The following is a 24,182-nucleotide window of genomic DNA, read 5'->3' on the forward strand; positions in this document are numbered from 1 at the left end:
TGACGACAGTGTGCACCTGAAACTGATATAACACACTGTTAACTATACTGGAATTAAAATTAAAAATTTTTTAAAACATGAAAAATCTCTTTTTTAAAATTCTTAGGTTTTACTAATCCTGTCTATTTCTGACACGGTTAACGCACAGGCTCAGCACAGAGGCGGTGGCAGACCCCACTTGCACCCCTACCCCTGATGGGCTGGATAAAGAACCAACTATGGCGAACACTCAACACGCTGGCTGCACACATCCCTGCTGCCCAGTGGTAATGAGAGCCACCACCATCAAGAGGAAATCTGAGCTAAGCCACAGTCTCTGGATCTGCCCTAAGAGTAATGAGCAATTTGGCAAGGGAGCTCGAAGCCACCTCTTTTTTTTAAAGATTTTATTTATTTGACAGAGAGAGATACAGCGAGAGAGGGAACGCAAGCAGGGGGAGTGGGAGAGGGAGAAGCAGGCTTCCGGCCGAGCAGGGAGCCCGATGCGGGGCTCGATCCCAGGACCCTGGGACCATGACCTGAGCTGAAGGCAGATGCTTAACGACTGAGCCACCCAGGTGCCCCAGTTCAATCTGTTCTTAAAAAATTTCAGATCTAAAAGGAACTGCAGGGGCACCTGGGTGGCTCAGTCGGTTTAGTGTCTGCCTTCGGCTCAGGTCATGATCCCAGGGTCCTGGGATCAAGCCCCATGTTGGGCTCTGCACTCAGTGGGGAAGGCTGCTTGTCTCTCTGACCCTCCCCCCACTCGTGCACTCTCTCTCTCTCTCTCTCACTCACTCACCCTGTCAAATAAATAAATAGAATCTTTAAAAATAAATAAATTAAAGGAATTTCAGACACCATGCAGTGCAGCAGGCCCTCTCTGAGAGGCAGCTCCATGATACAGGGACTCTAGAGCAGACACACCTGGGTCCCAGCCAGCACCGGTACCTGCCAAGTGCCTGACTGTGGACAGTTTCCTTACCTACCTCATGGGTCTCACTTTTCACAACTATAACATAGCCTCTGGTACTTGTAAGAATTTAACAAATAGTAGCTGTTATTGTCAATGTTACTTTGTGCCTTAGAAACCACTCGCCCTGTCTGTAATAGCTAGGTCCCTAAGGTGGTCTGAGCAAAGACCCTCACCATTTCTCTCCTAGACTACAACAGTAGCTTGCCAAGTGGGCTCTACAGCCATTGTTTAATTCCTCTTCTACACTATTACCAGAATGATCCCTTTTAGAAAACAAATCTGACTGACATCCCCATGCTTAAAAATTGTCAGTGGTTCTCAGTGTCCACAGCACTAAGTGCAAACTCTTTAGCAGCTCCCCCACTGCCCTTCACAATTTCCCCCTGACCCATCTCTTTGGTGCCATCTCCACCCTCCATCCCCAAGGATGCTATGCTTCAGCTATCAACAGCCTCCACCCTCCTCCCAAGTTGCTGCGCACTCTCACACTTCTATGCCTTGGTCCTGGCTATCCCTCTGCCGAAAACATTCACCTGTCTTCCTCTGGTCAACTCCATCACCAAGCCCCAGGCCAGCCTTCTCTTCTGTGAAGGCTCCACAGCTCCTGTAGGCTCAGGCATTGCCCCGCCTCAGGGCTCCTCCTTCTTTACAGCCTTCTGCTGTCTTAATCTCCTCACCACTCACTTTTCCCCAATCTGTGGTTTTCCATATGACTTCCTGACTCTCTCTTGTTCTAGAGGAGGGCTGCTTCTCAATCATCTTCATATACACATGGCCTAGTTCAGCACCTGTCACAGGGTGGGTGCTCACTAAATAGCTCTGGAATGACTAAGTTAACAAGTTGACTGAATGGGTGGTTAAATGAATGAACGAACTAGAAGGTTCCAGGTTGTTTCTCATTTCACTACATCCACCTCTGTTTGCATACTAATTATCTTATAAACTTATCAGTACAGTTTTTAAGTTTACACTTAAGCATATGATATCTCTTGAATTAGATTAGAAGCTTCTAAAGGACAAGTGCATCTTCCAACTATGCTTTTCACTCTCTCAGTATACCAATACTAGACATACCAGTATTGGTTAAGTTTCTGAATGCTCTCTTTTGCAATATACTTGCATGGCAAGAATTTTCTTCATCTGTTATGACGGAAGTTACAATGAAGGCTTTATTTCAAAGGGAGTGTGGTAATAAGATGTTACCCTAGACAGTCACAGAAAAGAAATAACCTGGTTTATTTTCTTTCCAACAGCAGAAAATAGTCAGGGTTCCATCTCTTTAGATGTTTAAATGGGAGCCTGTATTTTAGTGTTCAGAACCTTCAAAAGAGATATTATTTTCTTGAATAAAACATGAAAATATGGGCTCAATGGAAAAACTATCTTCAGTCTTTCTCATGTCTTCATCAAACTTTCAGAAATATTATCTAAAGGAATATAGTACTAAATTAAGCTTTAATTTATTCTCGTAAGTGTTTATAAAGTATTCAACCAAAGAAACAGCTCCTAAGTATGAAACTTATTTTTATTCCTGGTAACTGAGTGAAGAGACAAAATGTGACAATAAAGGCCAAGATTTAGCTCCTCCACACACATGAGAATAAACAGGCTCACAGACATGCTGACCATCACACACTTTGTCTATCGACCCTAGATCAACGATTCTCAACCAAGAGAACTCTACCCTCCAGGGGACATTTGGCAATGTCTGAAGACACTATCGCAACCAGGAGTTTGCTACTGGCATCTAGTAGGTGAAAGCCAGACATGCTGACGGTGCTAAACATCCCACAATGCACAGAACAACCTCCCATGACAAAGAGTTACCTGGCTCAGGGGCACTTGGGCGGCTCAGTCGGTTAAGCGTCTGCCTTCAGCTCAGGTCACGATCAGGTCCTGGGATCGAGCCCTCTATCGGGCTTCCCGCTCAGCGGGGAGTCTGCTTCTCCCTCTCCCTATCTGTGCGCTCTCTCTCTTGCTCTCTCTCTCTCAAATAACTATATAAAATCTTCAAAAAAAAAGAATTATCTGGCTCAAAATGTCAATAGTGCCAAGGTTGGGAAAGCATGCTCTAGAATTATAGACTTCCACATTACTGAGGCAAAAAGTAGAAGAGGATGAGTTCATATTCCTAATTACTCTCCCCTCTCCCCAAAATATAGAACTAGGAGGAAATAAATTATGATGAGATTGTCAAAGTGTATATGTAAGATAGTATTTGAAAGGAAACAAGAAAGGGAAAAATAAGGAGCATTGCAGCAACTAAATTCTTAGAAGGAAAACACATTTTAGACATGTTCATTTCCACTCTAGTCAATTTTGGCATCTGCAATTGGTTTTAACTGTCCAGGCAGATGGTAATTGGAACTAAAGTCAAACTTTAAAGCCTACACCAACTCCAAGAGTACAATTTACCAAGAGCTAAATGAGTCTGAGTATGAGATTTCCAGTGGCTCTGATAAGCATTGTAACTCTCATGGATATTTGTAAAGGGGGTCAAAAAGTTGAAATCTGATATATTTCCAAAAATGTTGACCAGGCCTAGTCATTCTGTAACAGACAAACGGAACTATTCCAGCTTCAAAGGGACAATTCAGAAGTATATTCACTAGACCTGGGGACTAAAATACCAAATGAAGAAGGCACCCAAGGAAGATTATTTTCTATCACTTCTAAAACTGTATTTGCATTGCAAAATAATCTTTACTAAGATGAATATTTGGGTGTCTATTTCCAAATGGAAAGACAAAAACAGGGATGCCTAGGTGGCTCAGTTGGTTAAGTGTCTGCCTTCGGCTCAGGCCATGATCCCAGGGTCCTGGGATTGAGCCCCACATTGGCTCCTTGCTCAGTGGGGAGCCTGCTTCTCCCTCTGCCTGCAGCTCCCCCTGCTTGTGCGCTCTCTCCCTCTGACAAATAAATAAATAACATCTAAGAAAGAAAAAAAAGAAAAGAAAAGAAAGAAAAGAAAAGAAAAGAAAAGAAAAGAAAAGAAAAGAAAAGAAAAGAAAAGAAAGAAGGAAGGAAGGAAGGAAGGAAGGAAGGAAGGAAGGAAGGAAGGGAGAGGGAGGGGGTAGGAAGAAAGGAAGAAAGAAAGACAAAACCCAAAATTGTTTAAGCTAAATATCTTAAGGATATTTGGAGTTCAAGTTTTTTGAAAAGACTTTTCACTGAGGCTATTAGAGTTAATTGGTTGAGACTTTGGCCAAACCATCTACGGGTACTGCTGATTTTCATAATGTACTATTCTGAACAGCACAACACTGTTTTACATGTCTAACTGCAGAGACCTCCAACCAAATTCCCCATGGATAAATACTAACCACCAGTCTGTGATAAAAATCTCTTCTTCTGCCTCCTCCATAGCATTTGCCACATCTTCAAAATACCCTTTGGCATTAACATACCTGGAAGACAAGTTTTTTGTTTCATTTATTTTTTTTTATGAAAAGAAAGAAAGGAAACATATCTTATGGCAAAAAGATAAAAGCCACTGCCTGAGTCTCTACAAAGCCACCAGTTTATTTTGTATAACTGAAGACCAAGGATTGAAAATCCCGTCTTCCGTCTGCTGTGCAGGAAGTACAGTAAGGAGACAGAAGTAAGCGACCGGATTCCCTGAGAGAACAACAAACTGGTCTCATCATCACATGAGTCAGATGAATTCTCTCATCCTGTTGAACTCACACCATTGTTTGTCTGAGACTGAAAACAGACCAGTTTCCAATCCGTGGGTAGGAAAACATGCAAAGCATTTTATTTAAAAGAAATACCTAGCAAGTAAATTCTCATTCTTAAATTATAGCTGATAACTTAAATAAACATTCCATTTGCATCCTTAAAAAATGGAAAAGTTAGCTTTTAAAATCAAACTTCAAGATCTAAAGCTAGCTATTGAATCCTCACTGTGAAAATCTTGAATACAAAAATTGGAAAACTAATCTATGCTCAGGTAGTCCTATAAAGAAAGGCCCTTGTCGAGTATAATGCAGAATATGTTTCCACAGCTTTGAAAACTGATTCCAGATGAACTTAGGCCTGCTATAATATTAGATACTATGACTATAAAAAATAGTCTTAGAGTAAAACGATCTTACCATTTAGCTAAAGTATTCTCTTGGATAGCAGCATATGATCCAAATCGATGGTCTTTGAGAAAGTTGGTGCCGTGTTTCTGGATGAATTCTTCTATAGCCCCTCCCCACCACCGAGCATGCCTATAGCTGTTGCATTTTAAAATAAGTGTCCTTCAAAGAAAAGCAAAGTGTGGAAAAGAATGATCACTCTGTGTTCAGGCTCTTTAAAAATATTTAACAATTAAACATGTGCCATTTTGTTTTGGTATTGCAGTAAACATAGGTTGAAAATTTTAAGCAAAGAGCATCTTATTTATATCAAAAAAGCAGACTTCTGAACATTTTGGGCAGGATTTAAAACTATATTCAATATAGCAAAAATAAATTTTCAGGTTATTTACTCATTCATTCATGCTAACATGCATAAAGTTACTTACTATGACTAGAACTATACTAGGCTGTGAGGGAGATCATCTTAAACCTCCTACTGTCAGGGAAGATCAGGAAGTTCAGCATCTTTTTATACAAATACATACACACACACAACACATGCCAATGTGTATTAGACAGGGTGTGTGTGTGTGTGTGTATAAATATATATATATTTATAATATATATATTAGTCAATGTGTGAAAAGGAAAAAATTTATATTTGTATACATGAGGCTGAACTTTGTAGAACCAATGTATATACAGAGAAAAAATATACACATATTACATAACTACCATCTTCCAGAAAGAAACATTTATTAACACACACACACTCACTAATAAAATCTATAGTAAATGTGCACTTGAGTATCCTTTCAAGATTTCTTTCTTAAAACCTGTGTGTAAACAGAATTTTTGTATATCAAATCACTGTTTATGTGTTCCTGTTAATTAAAGGATATCAATTTATAAAGCAAAATTTTATTTTTTAAAAATATGAAACTATCACTCCTTAAGTTATCTGTTTGGTAAATTGGTATTACTGAGTAATTTTGTAATAGGCATACATTTTGTTAAAACATGCATAAATCAACACATAAGATTATTTATTCTGACTGTTGCACATTGGATATTCTATACTTAAATATATATATAAGAAAGAAAAGTAGTTTCATTATTTTTGATTGAAGAGGAGTTCTAAATAACAATTTTCTAACATTTATTTTACTTCCTTCTTCACTCAAGGTTGGGAGAAAAACTTTGTTTTTGAGAGAAATCTTTTAAAAATACTTGAAATTTCTACCTTGAAAGATTATCAATTCGGAGCCCATATTTTGTCTCTGTCTCCTTCTTCCCCACCTTAATTTTGAATTCTTTATCTACTAGCAGGACAAAGGCAATGGCACCACTGTCTGGTTTCATATATAGTAAAAATGAATCTTTCACTATCAACCACCTGTAAGAAGGTAATAAATATTTTTAGAGTTGCATTGGATTATTGAAACAAAAAGAACAAGTTATGACAAGTTAAGTAAACACTCTAGCAGGCTGCAGATATTTTATTTTTTACACAGGGGATTTGTTTTTTAAAAATCGCTATACAACAACAATAACCAAAAACTAATAAGAAGTCTATTATGTTTTTCTAAGAAGAACTGGCACCAAGCAATTCAAAGTATTTCATTAGTTTTTCACACACTGATGGCATAGACTGAAAGAACGTCCCTGATATGGGCACGTAGCGCTTGCAGGATGTATAGCAGGAGCCTCGGCTGTTGGAAAAAGGTTTGCTAAAATAAACCATCATAAAAGAGGCAAATAAGTTTCTCAGGAGGTAAAAATCCTCCTTTAAAACAACCCAGTAGGGTGCCTGGGTGGCTCAGTCATTAAGCGTCTCCCTTTGGCTGAGGTCATGATCCCGGGGTCCTGGGATCGAGCCCCACATCGGGCTCTCTGCTCCGCGGGAAGCCTGCTTCTCCCTCTCCCACTTCCCTTGCTTGTGTTCCCTCTCTGGCTGTGTCTCTTTCTGTCAAATAAATAAATAAAATCTTTAAAAAAAAAAAAACAACAGTAAGCATCTAATACTCCACATATTCTGTTTTTCAATTCAAATTACTTGTGGTTTTAAGGATTATTAATAAATGATGTTCAATAGGACATGATCTCTCAGAAGCATGTATGTATTCAACAGGTAGGAACAGCACAGAAGGGGCACCTGGGTGGCTCAGTTGGTTAAGCGACTGCCTTCAGCTCAGGTCATGATCCTGGGATCGAGTCCCGCATCGGGCTCTCCCTGCTCTGTGGGGAGCCTGCTCCTCCCTCTGCCTCTGCCTGCCACTCCCCCTGCTTGTGCTCTCTCTCTCTGTGTCAAATAAATAAAATCTTTTTTTTAAAAAAAAAGAAACAGCACAGAGGTAAATGAGACATGTTCTCCAAGTTGCTTATTAGACTAGTGGGGCACAAAGAAGATACTAGAAACGGTAAAGGTAATGGGTATAAGGAGGGGAGAGTCCTTAGTTCTGACTAAGAGAAAGAGGTAGAGGCACCGTCCCAAAGAGGTGGCATCTGAACAAGGCCAGAAAGGATCCTATCAATCAAATAAAACCCAAAGCAGGGTGGCCAAGGTGTACATCCCACAAGGAGGGAAGAGCAGGCAAAGGCATGGAGGTGTGGAAATGCTGCATGTGTTGGGAGAAAGTCTGGTGAGGCCAGAGTCTCAGGGAATATAGTAAGGAAAAATGGGCAAATGAGTATTGCGTGGGGAAAATGGGCAAAGGCCACACTGAGGAGGGTCTAAAGGCTATGCTCAGGAGGCTGATTTCATAGCATGGAACCAGGGTTTCCTAAACTTGCTTTGCCATCAAAAGCTCTTGAGATGCTTGTTAAAAAATAATAGTTTCCCAGGCCCCACCACAGATCCATTAAAAAGGGCTGACCATCTGTGTTTTTAACAAAAACACCAGGATCCTTATTAAATAAGAGAACCCTCATGCCTCGGCAAGGAAGAGGATGAGAATATCATTGTAATTGTGTTCTAGAAAGAAAGGTCTGAAGGATAAAGAGGGATACTGTAATGTGGCAGGTGAGCAAGCTATTACAATAATACAGAACAACTCTTCTTGGGTGCCTGGGTGGCTCAGTTGGTTAAGCAACTGCCTTCGGCTCAGGTCATGATCCTGGAGTCCCGGGATCAAGTTCCGCATCGGGCTCCCTGCTCGGTGGGGAGTCTGCTTCTCCCTCTGACCCTCCCCCGTCTCATGTACTCTCTCTCATTCTCGCTCTCTCAAATGAATAAATAAATCTTTAAAAAAAAAATACAAAAAGAAAAGACAAGAAAATTAAAAAAATAATAATAATAATAATACAGAACAACTCTTCTTATACTTTACTGTGAATATGCCTCACATGGGTACCCTGTTAAAATGCAGAGTCGGTGCAGTATCAAAAGGACAAGAAATAATAGGCATTGGTGAGGATGTGGAGAAAAGGGAACCCTAGTGCCCTGTTGGTGGGAATGTAAATTGGTACAGCCACTATGGACAACAGTATGGAGGTTCCTCCAAAAAATAAAGATAGAAATACCAAATGATCCAGCATTTCCCCTTTTGGAATATTTACCTGAAGAAAACAAAAACATTAACTCAAAAAGATGTATGCACCCCTACATTTATTGCAACATTATTTACAATAGCTGAGATATGGAAGTAACTTATTGATGAATGGATAAAGAAAATGTGGTGGAATATTAGCCATTAAAAAAAGATCTTGCCATTTGCAACAACATGGATGGACCTAGAGAGGGTATGATGCTAAGTGATAGAAGTCAAACAGGAAAAGACAAAATGCCATATGATTTCACTTATATGTGGAATCTAAAAACAAAAACCAACCAACGAAACAAAGCAAAACAGAACTAGACTCATAAATACAGGCAACAAATTATTGGGTACCAGAGCAGGGATGGGTGGAAGGATGGGCAAACAGGTGAAAGAGATTAAGAGGTACAAACTTCCAGTTGTAAAATAAATAAGTCAGACGGATGCAAAGTCCAGAACACGGAATATAGTCAATGATATTTTAATAACTCTGCATGGTGACAGATGGCAACTATATGTATCGTAGTGAGCATTTGATGACGTATATGAATGTTGAATTACAATGTTGTACACCTGAAACGAATATAGTATTATATGCCAACTATACTTCAATGAAAAATAATAGTAATAAAATAATAAAAATAAAATGCAGATTCTGATTCAGTAGGTCTGGGGCAGGGCCTGAGATTTTGCATTGCTAACAAGTTCATGGGTGATGCCCATGCTCAGATGACATTTGAGTAAGGATGTGGAGGACAGGCAGGACAATGACAGTGAGAAGAGCAAGACCATATGGGATTGATTTAAAATGAATGCAAATGGCAACTGTGTCATGCTGTCTGTAACACCATATGATCACATTTACTTACGGTTGTGTAGTAATCAAATAAGTCAGTCCATAACAATAAAATAACAGTGGGCATACTGTATCAAGTATCAGACAAAATAAAGCACATTATAGAACAGGAAAGGCCAGAACACCTGAACATAAGTAATATTGTAAATGTGACATGGGAAGTCAGCATCTAAAAAAAAATCTATAATAAATTGCTAATGAATTGCTAACCACATTACAATTTAGTGGCTTTAGAGTTTGGGATTTAACACACACAAATCTATGTTGGTTTCCACCTAGTTTCATTTCACTCATTTGTTTCTTAACATATAGGCTGGCTTCTTCCCAATAAAAGGGGATGGGATGGATTTAGGATAACTAACAGTGAAGGACCTACATGTGACATGGTTAACAAAAGGAAAAACATTAAGGTCACAGAAAGCAAATACCGAACCACAACGTTAACATGATTATGGCGATGGCCTGCCATCACGCGTCTGAGCTTCCTGGTTTTTCTTACCCAGTGAATAAATTACAGAAATAAAAAGGTATCCCCCCCAAAAATTAAATTCTAAAGGAAGTTTCTCATTTGGGACCTAACAGCGGGCAACTGAGTAGTATAATGGATAACACTGTCAGTAATTGTCAGCAAATGCAGGAATTCTGCATTTTGTAAGAATTCTCCTAACACTCCTCAGTGTAAATGCCCAAGCCATGATATAAACGAGGACTGAGCGGTTCAGAGGGCCTGAGTTATGAGTGCAGACAAGAAGCTGCCTATCACGATAAACCTCAGGTCAGGATAAAAGAGTGCGGGGCGGATCACATATCTGCTCAAGTTCCCTCTTTAGCTGCAGTCCCTTCCCCTGGCTGCACCTGCGGGACAAGTCAGCGGGCACAAGGCATGGCGCAGGCCCAGAGCGCTGCCGTGCTATCCTGCTGGCTGGGAAGGAGCCAGAGGCTGTGAAAACCACAGCTGTCAGGCTTGCCAATCTGAGAAGAAAGTCAAACACAGCAGACTTGTGAACGTGTGCCTCGACGTCAAGCACACCCCAATGGCAGCAGAGCCAGCTCTCACCAGAGCGCCACACCGGGGACCCCGGTGCGGGATGCCGGTGGGGCGACCCCTATCCAGGTGTACCAGCTCCCAGGACTGGCATTACAGAACAAATCTCAGAAATGTTTCTGAGAGCAGAGGCTGGTGGCACAACCACCAGGACAAAGACGGCAAAACATGGCCTTAGGGACAGGCCACAAGGTACCAATGTGCAGATAGGCCCTACCCCAGGACATCTGGTGTAGGGGGCTGTGATGTTGGCTGTGTCATCCTGCAGAAATGGGTACATTTCTCTAATTGGCACAGAGGCTCTGTATAGGCTATCAACAGCCTTGTTCAGCAATGGCAAGGGGATGGCTGGGTGTACTCTGGGGTGAGCACTGGTCAGCACTGGGGGTGCCATTCATGTGGTCTCCTACGTGCATTCCTTCCCTGCCCCTCCAAGATGGGGCAGCCTGGAAATACAGAAGAGTTTAGTAGTAACAGCTAGATTTTTTTTTTTTTTTTTTTTTAAAGAGATTCCATGCCCAGTGTGTTGTCCAACACGGGGCTTGAACTCATGACCCTGAGATCAAGACCTGAGCTGAGATAAGGGTTGGATGCTTAACCGACCGAGCCACCCAAGCTGGATGGTAGCTGGATTTTGAAAGCTGAATGCCAAAGATAATAATTTTTGTTTTGGTCATGAATTCTTTTTAATAGTCATTAGATATCAGAGTAAATTGACTCCTGGCCTTATATAAAGCTCTTCTTAATTAGGCCATTCATTAAAACTCTTCTGATCTTTTTCATTTCTCTCTTTTGTCAGATTTTTTTTTCTTTAAGGAGAGGATATGCATCAAGAAAGGAATTGGTCAACCCATCTTCTGGAAGTCAGCACTAGCTGCACAGGGAGTAAGCGCCTAACTACCAGTCATCCTCCCTGGGCTCCGATTCCAGCTCAGCCACCCGCCCGACTGTGTGAACTTGGGTAACTGAGCCTGAGGATTCCATCCATAAAATGAGGGCAACAGTGATGCCCAGCTCATCCGTGTTTGTGTGAAATAACAGAGATGATTCACATACATTGCTCAGCACTACGCCTCACACCAATAACTAGGCAGTTTTACAAACACTCTTGTTCTCAAGTAGGTGAGATCAGAGTCCATTCGAACAAGATGCCTCCTGCCCAGGCCACTCCTTGCCATTACTAAAATGCAAACACACCACCGGAGCCGGTCTTCTCAGCCTCACCTCCTCCTGTTCTCTCCCACCCCCAAGGTCTGGCTGTTCCTCAGATTTGCCCAGGTTGTTCTCTGGGCTCCTACCTGTGCTATTCCTCTACCTAGAAATGATTTCTTCCAGATCCTCCCAGGGACGGTCCTTTCCTGTTTATTATCTCTCTGCTGAGACACTCCTCCCCAGGGAGGCCTTCCCAGGCTACTCAATCTTAAAAAGCTGGCCCCACCCCACCCCACCGTTCCGTTCCAGCGTGTTTCGCTTCCTCATGACATTTCACTGGAATTACCTGTCTGCTTGTTCACTGTCTGTAGGATTCCTGGTATAGCTCAAAGTTCAGCAAAATAAATGCTACACTTATTTCTTAAAATTTATGTATCTCCTTCCCCTCAGACATTATTTGAGATAAGAAACTTATCTAGTCCACCACCTGATGCAGAGAAGTTGCTCAACAGATCGGTTGTTTAAGCAGATGTTTTAAATTGTGGGAAGAAATGTTTGCCGTGTTTGTCTTTTTTTTTTTTTCCTTTTACTTGTCCCTAAGACAAGGTTATCATGAGACTTGATTTAAAGTTTAATTGCCCCATTTGCTTTACCTTGATTTGTCAATGTAGCATAAATGAGAAAGTGACCAGAATGCTTTATATGGGTACAAAAATTAAAAAGAGTTATAAACGTGTCATCCTTAAAAGTGACTCCTATTTAGATACTAATAGCTTCTACCATGAGAAAATTTCTAAACTAATTTTGTCAGCTGTATCTTCTCATTTTATTTGGTACTGATACTTTATCACCCACAAACGTAACTCAGGAAATACTTATTAATGGGGAACCAAAGCTTCAATCTTCGTGGAAAGATTTACACAATTTAAAACGATGACACATTTCATTCCAGGGAGGATCATATCTCTTTAGATTGTCCTGGTTGAAGCCTGATTTAATCCCAAGTTTAAGATGCGAGGGAGCTAGGTTTTTTTATATAACCAAGTCTGGCCCCCATCTTTTCTGGCTGCCCCTTCTCATGGAGGTTTTAACTCCAACAGCAGTTTCCTGACACGGGGAGCTAAAGTCACCCCCCCACCCCCGCCCCGGTTCCTCAAGTCCCTCACCATCCCACTGCCTTCCAGTCACAGCTGCACGGACACCGTTCACACTGCTTGTCAGCTTCGTCACTGTCTTCCTTTCTCCTCTAGTAAAGCTCGAGGGCAGGGACTTTGGTTTTTACAGGAGCTAGCACACAACCTGGCAAACATTAGGCACTCAATAAATGACTGCATGGACCAGACCAAGGCTTCCATTTCTTGAGTCGATGGCTCAGGTCGGTTGGCCCACAAGTCTACTCTGAGACAAGGAGGTAAGTAAAAGTCGTTCATAAAGGGGCATATTAGGGAGTTATTAGGAGCCCTGGCAGGGAAGGAGGAGGAGGAGGAAAGGAGCCAGTGAGGATGTGTTGTGTTTTCATGTCCTTTATTGTGGGCAGTTGGGCTGCACACCTGCCAGGGGACTCTGGAGACAGTGCAGAGCTTCTGGCAGAACCACCCCACCAGAGGGCTGCCAGGGCAGGATGCCTGCCAGCTCTTGGCTAAGGACTGCTCCTGGGGGCTGTGAACACTTCCAGTCTGCTCTGCACGCACGCAGGCGGACCCTAACTGCCCAGAGTGTCTGCAGTCAAAGACTTGCAAGTGTTTGCCTTTTGAAACCTTGTAACTGGCCCCCAGCAGCTAGCTACCTTAGCTAAAGCCGATGCGGGGGGGGTGGGGGGGGGGTGCTCAGGAGGAATCTGCACCAGGGCCCTACTGTGTGCTTATGTAAGTTACAGAAGTTTATTTGAAAGCACATATTTTCTAGTATACTACTTCCTTTTTTTATTTCAGTAAAACTGTTTTACTGGAACACAGAAATTTTCAATTTTCTCTAATCTCTTCATCTTTTCCCTGTAATTTCTTCCATCCTTTCAAAATCTTTGAGAAAATAAGAGCCTGACTTAATGGTGTTTTTAGCTGGTAGTGTACCTTAAAAATGTTTAAAGGTAAATCTTAGTTCAGAGTTTATATATTTTTAATATACACTTAGCTCAGTCTCATATGTACACATGAGCTCATATAACTTTTTCAAGGTTGGGGAAATATATACTTCTTAGTATTTTTTCCAAAATCCCAGTGAAGTATTATTATTAACAAACAACTATTGTCTCTTACATTCAAAACGCTGTGATAAGTGCTTTGAGGACACAAATAAGAATCAGATGAGAATACTGATCCACAGGAGTCTTTGGTTGCGTAGGACACATGATAGGAATTAAAGTTCTCTGTCTATATCACACAGCACAATATACATCCTCACAAATGTAAGTCTAAAATTATCATCCCTGAAGTCTGGCCGATTTTTCTTTTTTTTAGTTTATTTTTTAAGTATACAGTTCAGTGGTTTTTTAGTATATTTGTAAAGTTGTGTACCATCACCACTAATATCTAATTCAGAATATTGTCACCACCCAAAAGAAACCCCATATCCATTAGCAGTCACTTCCCATTCTCCTTTCCTCCCAGCCTCCGGAGACCACTCATCTACTCTGTCTCTATAGATTTGTCTATTCTGGACATTTCATATGAATGGAATCATAATATGTGGCCTTTTGTGTCTGGCTTTTTTTCACTTAGCATATTTTTTTTTTTTTTTTTTTTGCGAGAGAGAGAATGAGAGACAGAGAGTACGAGAGGGAGGAGGGTCAGAGGGAGAAGCAGACTCCTTGCCGAGCAGGGAGCCCGATGCGGGACTCGATCCCGGGACTCCAGGATCATGACCTGAGCTGAAGGCAGTCGCTCAACCGACTGAGCCACCCAGGCGCCCCTCACTTAGCATATTTTTGAGATTCATTCAGGATATAGCATGAATTAGCACTTCATTCTTTTTTTTTCATTAAAAATTTCTAAATATTTTATTCACATGCTGTAAAACTCATTCTTTAAAAGTATATAGTTCAGTGGTTTGTAATATATTCAAAAAGTTATACAACCATATATCTTCATCAAACCGGAAAGAAACCACATATCCATTAATCTTCATTCTTTTTTATGGCCAAATAATATTCCACTGTGGTACAGATATACCACATTTTGTTTACTCATTCATCAGGTGATGGACATCTGGATGGCTCACACCTTTTGGCTATTCTGAATAATCCTGCTATGAAAGTTCTTCTACAAGTTTTGATACAGACACATTTTTTTCAATTCTTTTGTGTAAATACCTAGAGTTACCATGTGCCCTGGTAATCCCACTTCCTATGTTTGAGGAACTACTGCACTGTTTTCTAGAGTGGCTGCACCATTTTCTATTTCTACCAGCAATGTAGGAGTGTTCCATTTTCTCTACATCCTTGTCAACAACACTTGTTATTGCGTATCTTTTTCATGATGGCCATCCTAGTGGGTGTGAAGTTGGACCCCACTATGGTTTTGAGCTGTATTCCCCTTATATAGTGCTGTTGAGATATCTACTTGTACTTATTGGCCATTTGTATATGTTCTTTGGCTGACCAATGTTTGAGTTCTATTGCCCACTGGGTTTTTATGTATATAATAAAATTTGCACACTCTGCCTACAAGCTCAGGTTTGAGTTAGAATGTTGACATGGATGCTGAAACCTGGAACTGAAAATAATTTAAAGTTTGCTCTGCCATGACTTTCAAAGGATATATAACTGATTTATAATTGAAAACTAGTGTGAAAATTCCCCAAATATCCAGTTTATTAAAACAAACACACAAAGTTGCTAAGACCTACCTTTTTGACCAGCGGTAGCAGGCTCTTCCCTGACCACAGCAATTCAGGCCTGGTATTCTGTGTCCCCCAGATCTTTTCATTATCATACCTTCTCTGAAAGAGAAATCAAGTTAACCCAGCATCTTCAAATTTCCAACTCGCACTTCGCTGATATAGCCTCATGACTTGGGACTAAATAAACTGCTTCATTCTCATGTCACTTTCCTCTCCTTCCTTCTTCACCCTCAGATAGCTCAATGTGACATTCACTAGGCTGGATACTCTAGCAGCTGAACTCTAAAAGCACCTGGTCGGATTGGAGGCAGCAAAATTCTCCTGCACACACTGCAGGACCTTAAGCGGTCTGGCTTCTGGCTCCATATGCTGACTGTGCCCTCCAGTCATTGTGACAAGCTGAAAAAGACCCCACAATTGCCAAAGGCCTGGACAGGGACGGTTCAGCTGCTGTTGAGACCACTGGTTCCCTGTTTAAATATTTGAAAGTCGCTAAGAGAACCGCTCTTAACAGTTCTCATCACCAGAAAACCTGAGCCCACAGGTTCCCAAATACTCCTCATCCTTTTACCTACAGTTCTAGGACCAAGCCATACCAAAGGAACAGAGCACAGCTATTAGAGCTTTGGAAAGAGAAATATCTTGATTTTGAAAGATAGGACAAGAAAGGCTATAATACTAATGGCTTAACAAAAGAAAAAAATTAAAACCACTACTAACAATGCTCTTAGGTCTAAAGAAGCTAAGCTCTTTTTTTTTTTTTTTGTAGTTTTAATTTTATTATGTTATGTTAGTCACCATACAATACATCATTAGCTTTTGATGTAGTGATCCACGATCCATTGTTTTCGTATAACACCCAGTGTTCCATGCAGTACGTGCCCTCCTTAATACCCATCACCGGGCCAACCAATCCCCCCCCCTTCCCCTCTAAAACCCTGTTTGTTTCTCAGAATCCATAGTCTCTCATGGTTCATCTCTCCCTCCAAACCCCCAACCCCATTTTTCCCTTCTTTCTCCTAATGTCCTCCATGTTATTCCTTGTATTCCACAAATAAGTGAAACCATATGATAATTGACTTTCTCTGCTTGACTTATTTCACTTAGCATAATCTCCTCCAGTCCCATCCATGTTGATGTAAAAGTTGGGTATTCATCCTTTCTGATGGCTGAGTAATATTCCATTGTATATATGGACCACATCTTCTTTATCCATTCATCTGTTGAAGGGCATCTCGGCTCTTTCCACAGTTTGGCTATTGTGGACATTGCTGCTATGAACATTGGGGTGCATATGGCCCTTTAAAGAAGCTAAGCTCTTGACAACATTAAGCTCTCACATTAGGAAGGAAAATAATCATTAAGTAAATTTCAACTTGTTACCTAACATAAATTTTACACAGTATTATTTTTAATCGTGAAAATGAATGATTAACAGCTAACTTTTATAAGTTATTTAAAGAAGGGATCTGGTATATTTGATTTTTTAAGTTGAGATATAATTGACATACAACATATACTAGTTTCAGGTATACAACACATTAATTTGATATCTGTATATATTGCAAAATGGTCACCCCAGTAAGTCTAGTGAATATCCATCACCATACGTAGTTATAAATTTTTTTCTGGTGATGAGAACTGTTAAGAGCGGTTCTCTTAGTGACTTTCAAATATACAACACAGTATATTTATTTCTAATGCTTTCTCCCCCATACCATATTTGCTACCTGTATTAAACATTCCTAATGTTGGGCCAGAGGAAACCTGTGCTGTAAGCACATAAAGAAAGAGGGTGGGGCAGTTGCTACCCTTGTTCAATAGAGCAAGGTAGCACTGTGTATAAACAGATTTCCCAAGTGGCTCTGACTCTGTCGGGAATAAAAGGAACAGGTAGTAAAGTCAGGTAAGCTCTGTCACCATGGCATGCCGGTAAATCAAATGATGATGTTTATCAACTTTCACACTTCTTTTAACATGCAACACTGGAACTTACATGCCCTTTGGTCCCAAATCATGGATGAAAGACAGCTGGCTTATGCCAAGGAACTCTGTCTGAAAAGAGGCCAAAAATCCATACTTTAGAAATGCAGAAAGAGATAAATTTAGACATTTGAAAGAAAAAAAAAACAGGCATTAGATACCGCTATGTGTCAACACAATCTGGGGGACTACACAGATCAAAACAATGGCATTGCCCTGAAAGAACAGATTAGAAGTGTATACATAATTAAGACACAACCAAGAGAGTGATGTGCGCTCTCAAATGTAGAGAATGAATGCTCAAGAAAGTCGCAAAGAGAGATTTTACTCCCAAAATTCGTCTGTGTTTCTGTTGTTGGGGAGGGAGGACTGTGTGGCATAGTGTAGGCACAAATAGTGTTGTGTGAAGGCAGTGATGTTGGCGCCAGGGTCTGGGAGGTAGACTAGATTTGCCATGTGGAAATGGAAGATGAAGGGGGAGAGAGGACAGGGAAGGTGTAAAAAGGTCATTGGATGTACAGTTGGGCTACAGCGAGTAAGATGAAGAGAGTAATGTAAAATTAAATGGTAGAGTAGGTTAAAGGGAGTTTGGGGAGATCTTTGAACATCAGGAATACCAGAATATTTTCATACAAATGAAATACAATAAGGGGCGCCTGGGTAGCTCAGTTGGTTGACTGTCTGACTCTTTGATTTTGCCTCAGGTTATGATCTCAGGGTTGTGAGATCGAGCCCCGAATCAGGCTCATGCTCAGTGGGGAGTCTGCTCGAGATTCTCTCTCTCCTTCTCCCTTTGACCCTCCCCCCCACCCACACTCTAAAAAAAGAAATAAAATCATTTTACATAAGAATAATATAAAAATAATTCTATTTTTAGTGAGTAGAAAAGGAAGAGAATTTCAGGCCCATCCATACCATATAAATTAAGGGAAGATAAAAACTACAAATACTATGATGACATCAACAGCTAACATTTACTGAGTGCTTAATATCTATCTGTTGGCCCTGAACTAAGCATTTTTCACACATTATCTCAAATCTCTCTGAAATAGGTGCTATTTTTCTCATTGTACAGAAGAGGAAACTGAGGCTTAGAGCAGGGATAGGCAAACTTTCTCTGCAAAGAGTCAGACATAAAAATTTTAGGCTTTGTGAATTGCATACATTTACTATTATAGCATAAAAGCTGCCATGAACAATACATAAATGAACAAGCATGGCTGTATTCCATTAAAACTTAATTTATGCATACTAAAATACAAATTCAGGGCGCCTGGGTGGCTCAGTCGTTAAGCGTCTGCCTTCGGCTCAGGTCATGATCTCAGGGTCCTGGGATAGAGCCCCAAATCGGGCTCCCTGCTCCGCGGGAAGCCTGCTTCTCCCTCTCCCCTCCCCCTGCTTGTATCTCTCTTTGTCAAATAAATAAATAAAATCTTTAAAAAAAAATAAAAAATAAAATAAAATACAAATTCAATATAATTTTTATGTCATGAAATATTATTTTTTAAGACTTTTTCAAACATTTAAGAATGTAAAAACTATTCTTAGCTCATGGACCATACAAAAATAGGCAGTGGGCTTGATCTGGTCCATGGGCCATAGTTTACCAACCCCTGGTGTAGAGAAGTTAAATAAATTGTCCAAGATAGAGGCACCCAGGTGCCACAGTCAGTTAAGCATCTAACTCTTGGTTTCAGCTCAGGTCATGATCTCAGGGTCGTGAGATCCAGCCCCAAGTTGGGCTCCACACTCAGCACAGAGTTTGCTTAAGACTCTCTCTCCCTCTCCCTCTACCCCCTTCACCCCCATGTGCGCTTTCTCTCTAAAATAAATAAATAAATCTTTTTAAAAAACTGTCCAAGATAATGTAATTAGCAAGGGATAGATTCAGAATTAAGTCAGACCAGACAGTATCCTCAAAACAAAGCTGCAAAAGCAGTAAATCATTCACCATGAGTGTTAGATGAAAACATGAAAGCACAAAGGGGAAAACCAGTGGACATTACATAATTCTCAGCATATGCAGGAGTTTTGCCTCATGTATTACTTGAAACAGCTAGAGTTAGACATTATTCTGCTCCCAAATGACAGAATTTTCTTTAAAAGGAGGCAGAGTAGGCCCAGATCTACCAATGGTTGTACACCATGTCAATAACAGCATTAACAGAAAATTCAAAATCAAGAAGATATGCTCCTGGCATCAGGAAGCAGAGGGGAGACCAGATACAGAAAATACTCCACATCAACAAAGTTCTGTGGGCAGAACCACAACAATGACATGTCAAAGCAGTTACAGAGGGAAGGTTCCCAAGCTGATGTGACACCTAAGAAGAAATGGCATTTGATCTAGGCTTATAAATGGGATTAATAAAATGAAACCTAACAGTTTTCCTTTAAAGTTTTGTGTATGTGATTGGAAATAATCTAGTATTAACCTTGTGAGCAAAAAATTATAAATCTCTCACTGCTGTCAGTCCTTACCCAATTAAATGCTTCCATTTCTTTCTTAGGGTTATTTGAGGAAGTATTTAAAATTCAGAAACACTTATTTTTAACGTCTTGAGGAACCTCCATACTGTTTTCCTACGACCCAGTAATTGCACTACTAGGTATTTACCCCAAAGATACAGATGTAGGTGAAAAGAAGGGGCACATGCACCCCAATGTTCATAGCAGCAATGTCCACAATAGCCAAACTGTGGAAGGAGCCGAGATGCCATATCAACAGACGAATGGATAAAGAAGATGTGGTCCATATATACAATGGAATATTACTCAACCATCAGAAAGGATGAATACCCACCCTTTGCATCAACATGGAGGGGATTATGCTAAGTGAAATAAGTCAAGCAGAGAAAGACAATTATCATATGGTTTCACTCATATGTGGAACATAAGGAATAGAGCAGAGGACCACAGGGGAAGGGAGGGAAAACTGAATGGGAAGAAATCAGAGAAGGAGACAAAATCATGAGAGACTCTGGACTCCGGGAAACAAACTGAGGGTTCTAGAGGGGAGGGGGGAAGGGGGATGGGGTGACCAGGTGATGGGTATTAAGGAGGGCACGTGTTGTGATGAGCACTGGGTGTTATACGCAACTAACGAATTGTTGAACACTACAACAAAATCTTATGATGTACTATATGCTGACTAACTGAACACAGTAAAAAAAATACAATTAAAATTTAAAAATTAAAAATTAAATTTAGAAAGACTTGGGGCGCCTGGGTGGCTCAGTCCATTAAGCGTCTGCCTTCAGCTCGGGTCATGAACCCGGGGTCCTGGGATCAAGCCCCACATCAGGCTCCCTGCTCAGCAGGGAGTCTGCTTCTCCCACTCCCTCTGCCCCTCCCCTGCTCGTGTTTTTTCTCTTTCTCTTCCTCTCTCTCTCTCTCACTCTCTCGTTTACTCGCTCTCAAATAAAGAAAATCTTTAGAAAAAATTCAGAAAGACTTAAAAACCCCAAATCAAACATATCCTCACATTAAATTTTTATAAAGATTTTATAGTCTTTACGTTTCATTTCTTGTATAAGTACCATATTTTTTTAATCTGATTTGTGGAAATGCTTCTAATTGGAAAATACAGTAACGCGTAAGTTATTAGAAGGGACACTGCAGACTCTGAGAATAGAATCCAAAATGTTTTAAAACCCTAAGCCACAACCTGTCATTTTATCTCTAGGGAGCAAAGAGAAAACATCAATCCTAGTTTACCCTGGAAGAAACTACTACAGAAGTGTAACTAATCTATATGCAAAGCTACCGAACAGTTAAATGGAAGAACAGAAAATGAAAAGCAAAAATCAAGGAAACCATTTATCTAATACCTGGATAGTTTCTTATTCATATGGCTCTTATCATTGAGTTGACAGCAGAAGTATTCTTTGAAATAATTCAGAAATCATAACTTCAGAATATCACAATAAAATTGCTAAGTGTAAAGAATTTCATCTAAATAAAAAATACATTAGTAATGCAGAAAATCTAAAGTTGTGCACCAGTATAAAATTTAAAATTATCCTAATCACTTATTTTGACTAGGGAGAGATTTCAAGAAACAACTAGCCCTGGTACAGACCAAAAAAAAAAAAAAAAAAAAAAAATCTCTGGCAATATACGCTCTAATACAGATTTATCAAATTAAAACTAATGTGGCAAGTTCAATTTAAAAGCAAACCCAAATAACACAATGTGAAATTGAACAAAGATTGTGTTGTCCACACTTCTCAGTGCATCCTTAGTGATGATAACAATTCCATTCTCTATTTGCCCAGGTGAGTCTCAAGAACATGAATTTAATGATCAATTTAGCTGGACAATGCTCCACAGGGCTTACTGATCTCTTGAATAATATATTAATCAATATATTTTTTTCCCAAAGGAACTTGGGCAAAGTACAAATAAATATTAGGCAAAGAAGTAAGTAAAGTTCCAATGACAAGGGACAAGCAATTAGCCCAAGGAGTAACAACAAACCCTGGAAATTACCTGGCAATCATGCATACACTGTTCCTCTACCTCATCTCTGTACTGGAAGGGAAGGGGGGTGTTCACAGGTCCCCTTTATGCCTGAGGTAGCAAAATTCCCAAGCAAGTGCCCAAGGGGGAAATTCTCAGAAGCAAGGGAGACAAGAGCATTGGGTTGGGCAGTGCCCTTTGGGGGGGTAGGAGGTTGGCTCACCTATTCCAGGAAAGCCTGCCTTCCAGGTCAGACAGTGAACACAGCCCCAGAGAAAAGAGAAGGCATCTCATCAATGTAGGAAACGGAGAGACTGGACTCTTCCCAACTCTTAACTCAATCATGAGAATGACAAGACTTCCCTTACTTTGTAGATGCAGCTTTTTAACAGTACAGCTTTTCTTTGTTGGCATGGAAACACTGTGTGCATCCTCATTCATCTTTACCTACTCTTCCCCTCAAACTAAATTCACTCACCTTATAAAACAAGGGATGGGTGAACTCATTATTAGTCTGTGGGATGCTTATCTTCTGATTTCCTTACTTCCCAGAGGGTGATTAGATTGAAATTACCCTCTTGGAGGTAAGGAATCTGAGTTACAACAGTCAAATGATTTACCGGAAGTTAGCAATACCCCTATCAACCTAGGATGCTTCTCCTGGAAATGATGCATTTCATTCCATTTCTAGATTTTAATCTTCAGCCGGAAAAAAAAGTGCATTTACTGTTCCTAATGACTCTTCCTTTAAATTCCCTGCAAGCTAAGCATTTTCCAGTTACTAATTAAAATGCTCAGCTAGTGGGTTCAGTACTAGAGCTAGCACTAATAGAATTTAGAATAGAAAAGGAATTCTGTTTGAGATTTTGTATGTTACAATTCAGTAAACACATCCCTTTTTTTAAAAACATATTTATGCCTTGAGGAGAGTGCAAAGACATTTATCCCCATTTTACAAATGAGTAAAGAAAATAGCATGAATTACCAATAATCCCTGAGGGAATTATCTGATGTTAAATCCACTAAAACATGAAGACGTGTTTTTCAGAACCTCAAGGAGGAGAAAAGGAATTTAAAAAGTCACTCTCCTGGAGAAAAAAATTCCTGATCTAAATACCAACCTAACCAATTACTATAAGAAAATAAGAAAAGCTGTTCATGTCTGGTTTCATTGAAATTCTATGGAAATGAGGGCGCCTGGGTGGCTCAGTTGGTTGGGCGACTGCCTTCGGCTCAGGTCATGATCCTGGAGTCCCAGGATCGAGTCCCGCATCGGGCTCCCTGCTCGGCGGGGGGTCTGTTTCTCCCTCTGACCCTCCCCCCTCTCATGTACTCTCTCTCATTCTCACTCTCTCAAATAAATAAATAAATAAATAAATCTTAAAAAAAAAAAAAAAAGAAATTCTATGGAAATGAGAGACATGATCCTATCTGATCTCTTGACCTATGATCCATGGTCTCTGGCATAAAAACCCAAATTAACTTCTAATAGGCTTGTTTTACACTTATAAAAATATAAATTAATTATATGTGATTGTATAAAAATAAATTTTACTATGATTTTACAGACTGGAGTTGCAATATTTCTCACAGTTATCAAAGGAGACACAAAGATGCCAATCTAATTTCACAAAATATGAGGCAAAAGCCTGTAAATCTAGTCTCTAGACCAGATTACATTACGTGAAAGTTCAATAATGTTAGAAAATTAAGATAGATCAAATTGTATCCTATGTCTGAATCATTCTGGAGAATTCCATTCTTGGGGTAAATAAGTTGCCATCAAAAATGTGGAGGAACATATATTTGGGTCAGCTGTAACCACGTTTTCCCTTTCAAAGGAAATGTTTAGAAGACATTCTAGAATTTCTAGATACAACATGGCTCTACTCTGGAAAGATTTTTATGATTGGAAAATAAATTAAAACGAACATTTAAGAAAATGCACACATTCTGTAATCAACATTAGAACCCAAAATGTAGTATTACACGTAGAAAGAGCAGAATAAACTCAGCAATTACTGTTCTGGAGCCAAAAGAAATAGCACTGGCAAAGTCACAGGCAGGCAGAAGAGTAAAACAAATGGAAAATCATTGCATACTGGTACTAGTACACATTTAAATAACTCTCTATTAAAGAAAACAGCATATTTGACTTCAGAGACACAACAGGGAGCAGCATTTTTAGCCGTAGCAATAGGAGTTATGCAATTGGACATAATAGCAGTAACATCCTTACTCGTTATACTCTTTCAAAGATGTGTGTTCCTGAGGCCTAGAAGGGAAGAAA

The 24,182-nt window shown here is 40.1% G+C and overlaps 1 protein-coding gene across 5 annotated transcripts in view; it reads right to left on the reverse strand.

Annotated features, from left to right (window-relative positions):
- PLD1 (phospholipase D1) overlaps positions 1–24,182 on the reverse strand; it is a 191,977-nt gene that overhangs the window by 94,353 nt on the left and 73,442 nt on the right. For all 5 annotated transcript variants that reach the window (XM_034998945.1, XM_034998928.1, XM_034998938.1 and 2 more), the window contains exons 7-11: positions 17,445–17,503; positions 15,455–15,547; positions 6,266–6,418; positions 5,053–5,202; positions 4,279–4,362 (exon numbers count right to left, since the gene is read on the reverse strand). In XM_034998945.1, the coding sequence (XP_034854836.1) occupies positions 4,279–4,362; positions 5,053–5,202; positions 6,266–6,418; positions 15,455–15,547; positions 17,445–17,503 (539 nt within the window). The remainder of the gene's footprint in view (positions 1–4,278; positions 4,363–5,052; positions 5,203–6,265; positions 6,419–15,454; positions 15,548–17,444; positions 17,504–24,182) is intronic.

The sequence above is a fragment of the Mirounga leonina genome, unplaced genomic scaffold (genome assembly GCF_011800145.1).
Source record: "Mirounga leonina isolate KUSES-001 unplaced genomic scaffold, KU_Mleo_1.0 Mir_115, whole genome shotgun sequence".
In the NCBI taxonomy this organism is placed as follows: Eukaryota; Metazoa; Chordata; class Mammalia; order Carnivora; family Phocidae; genus Mirounga; species Mirounga leonina.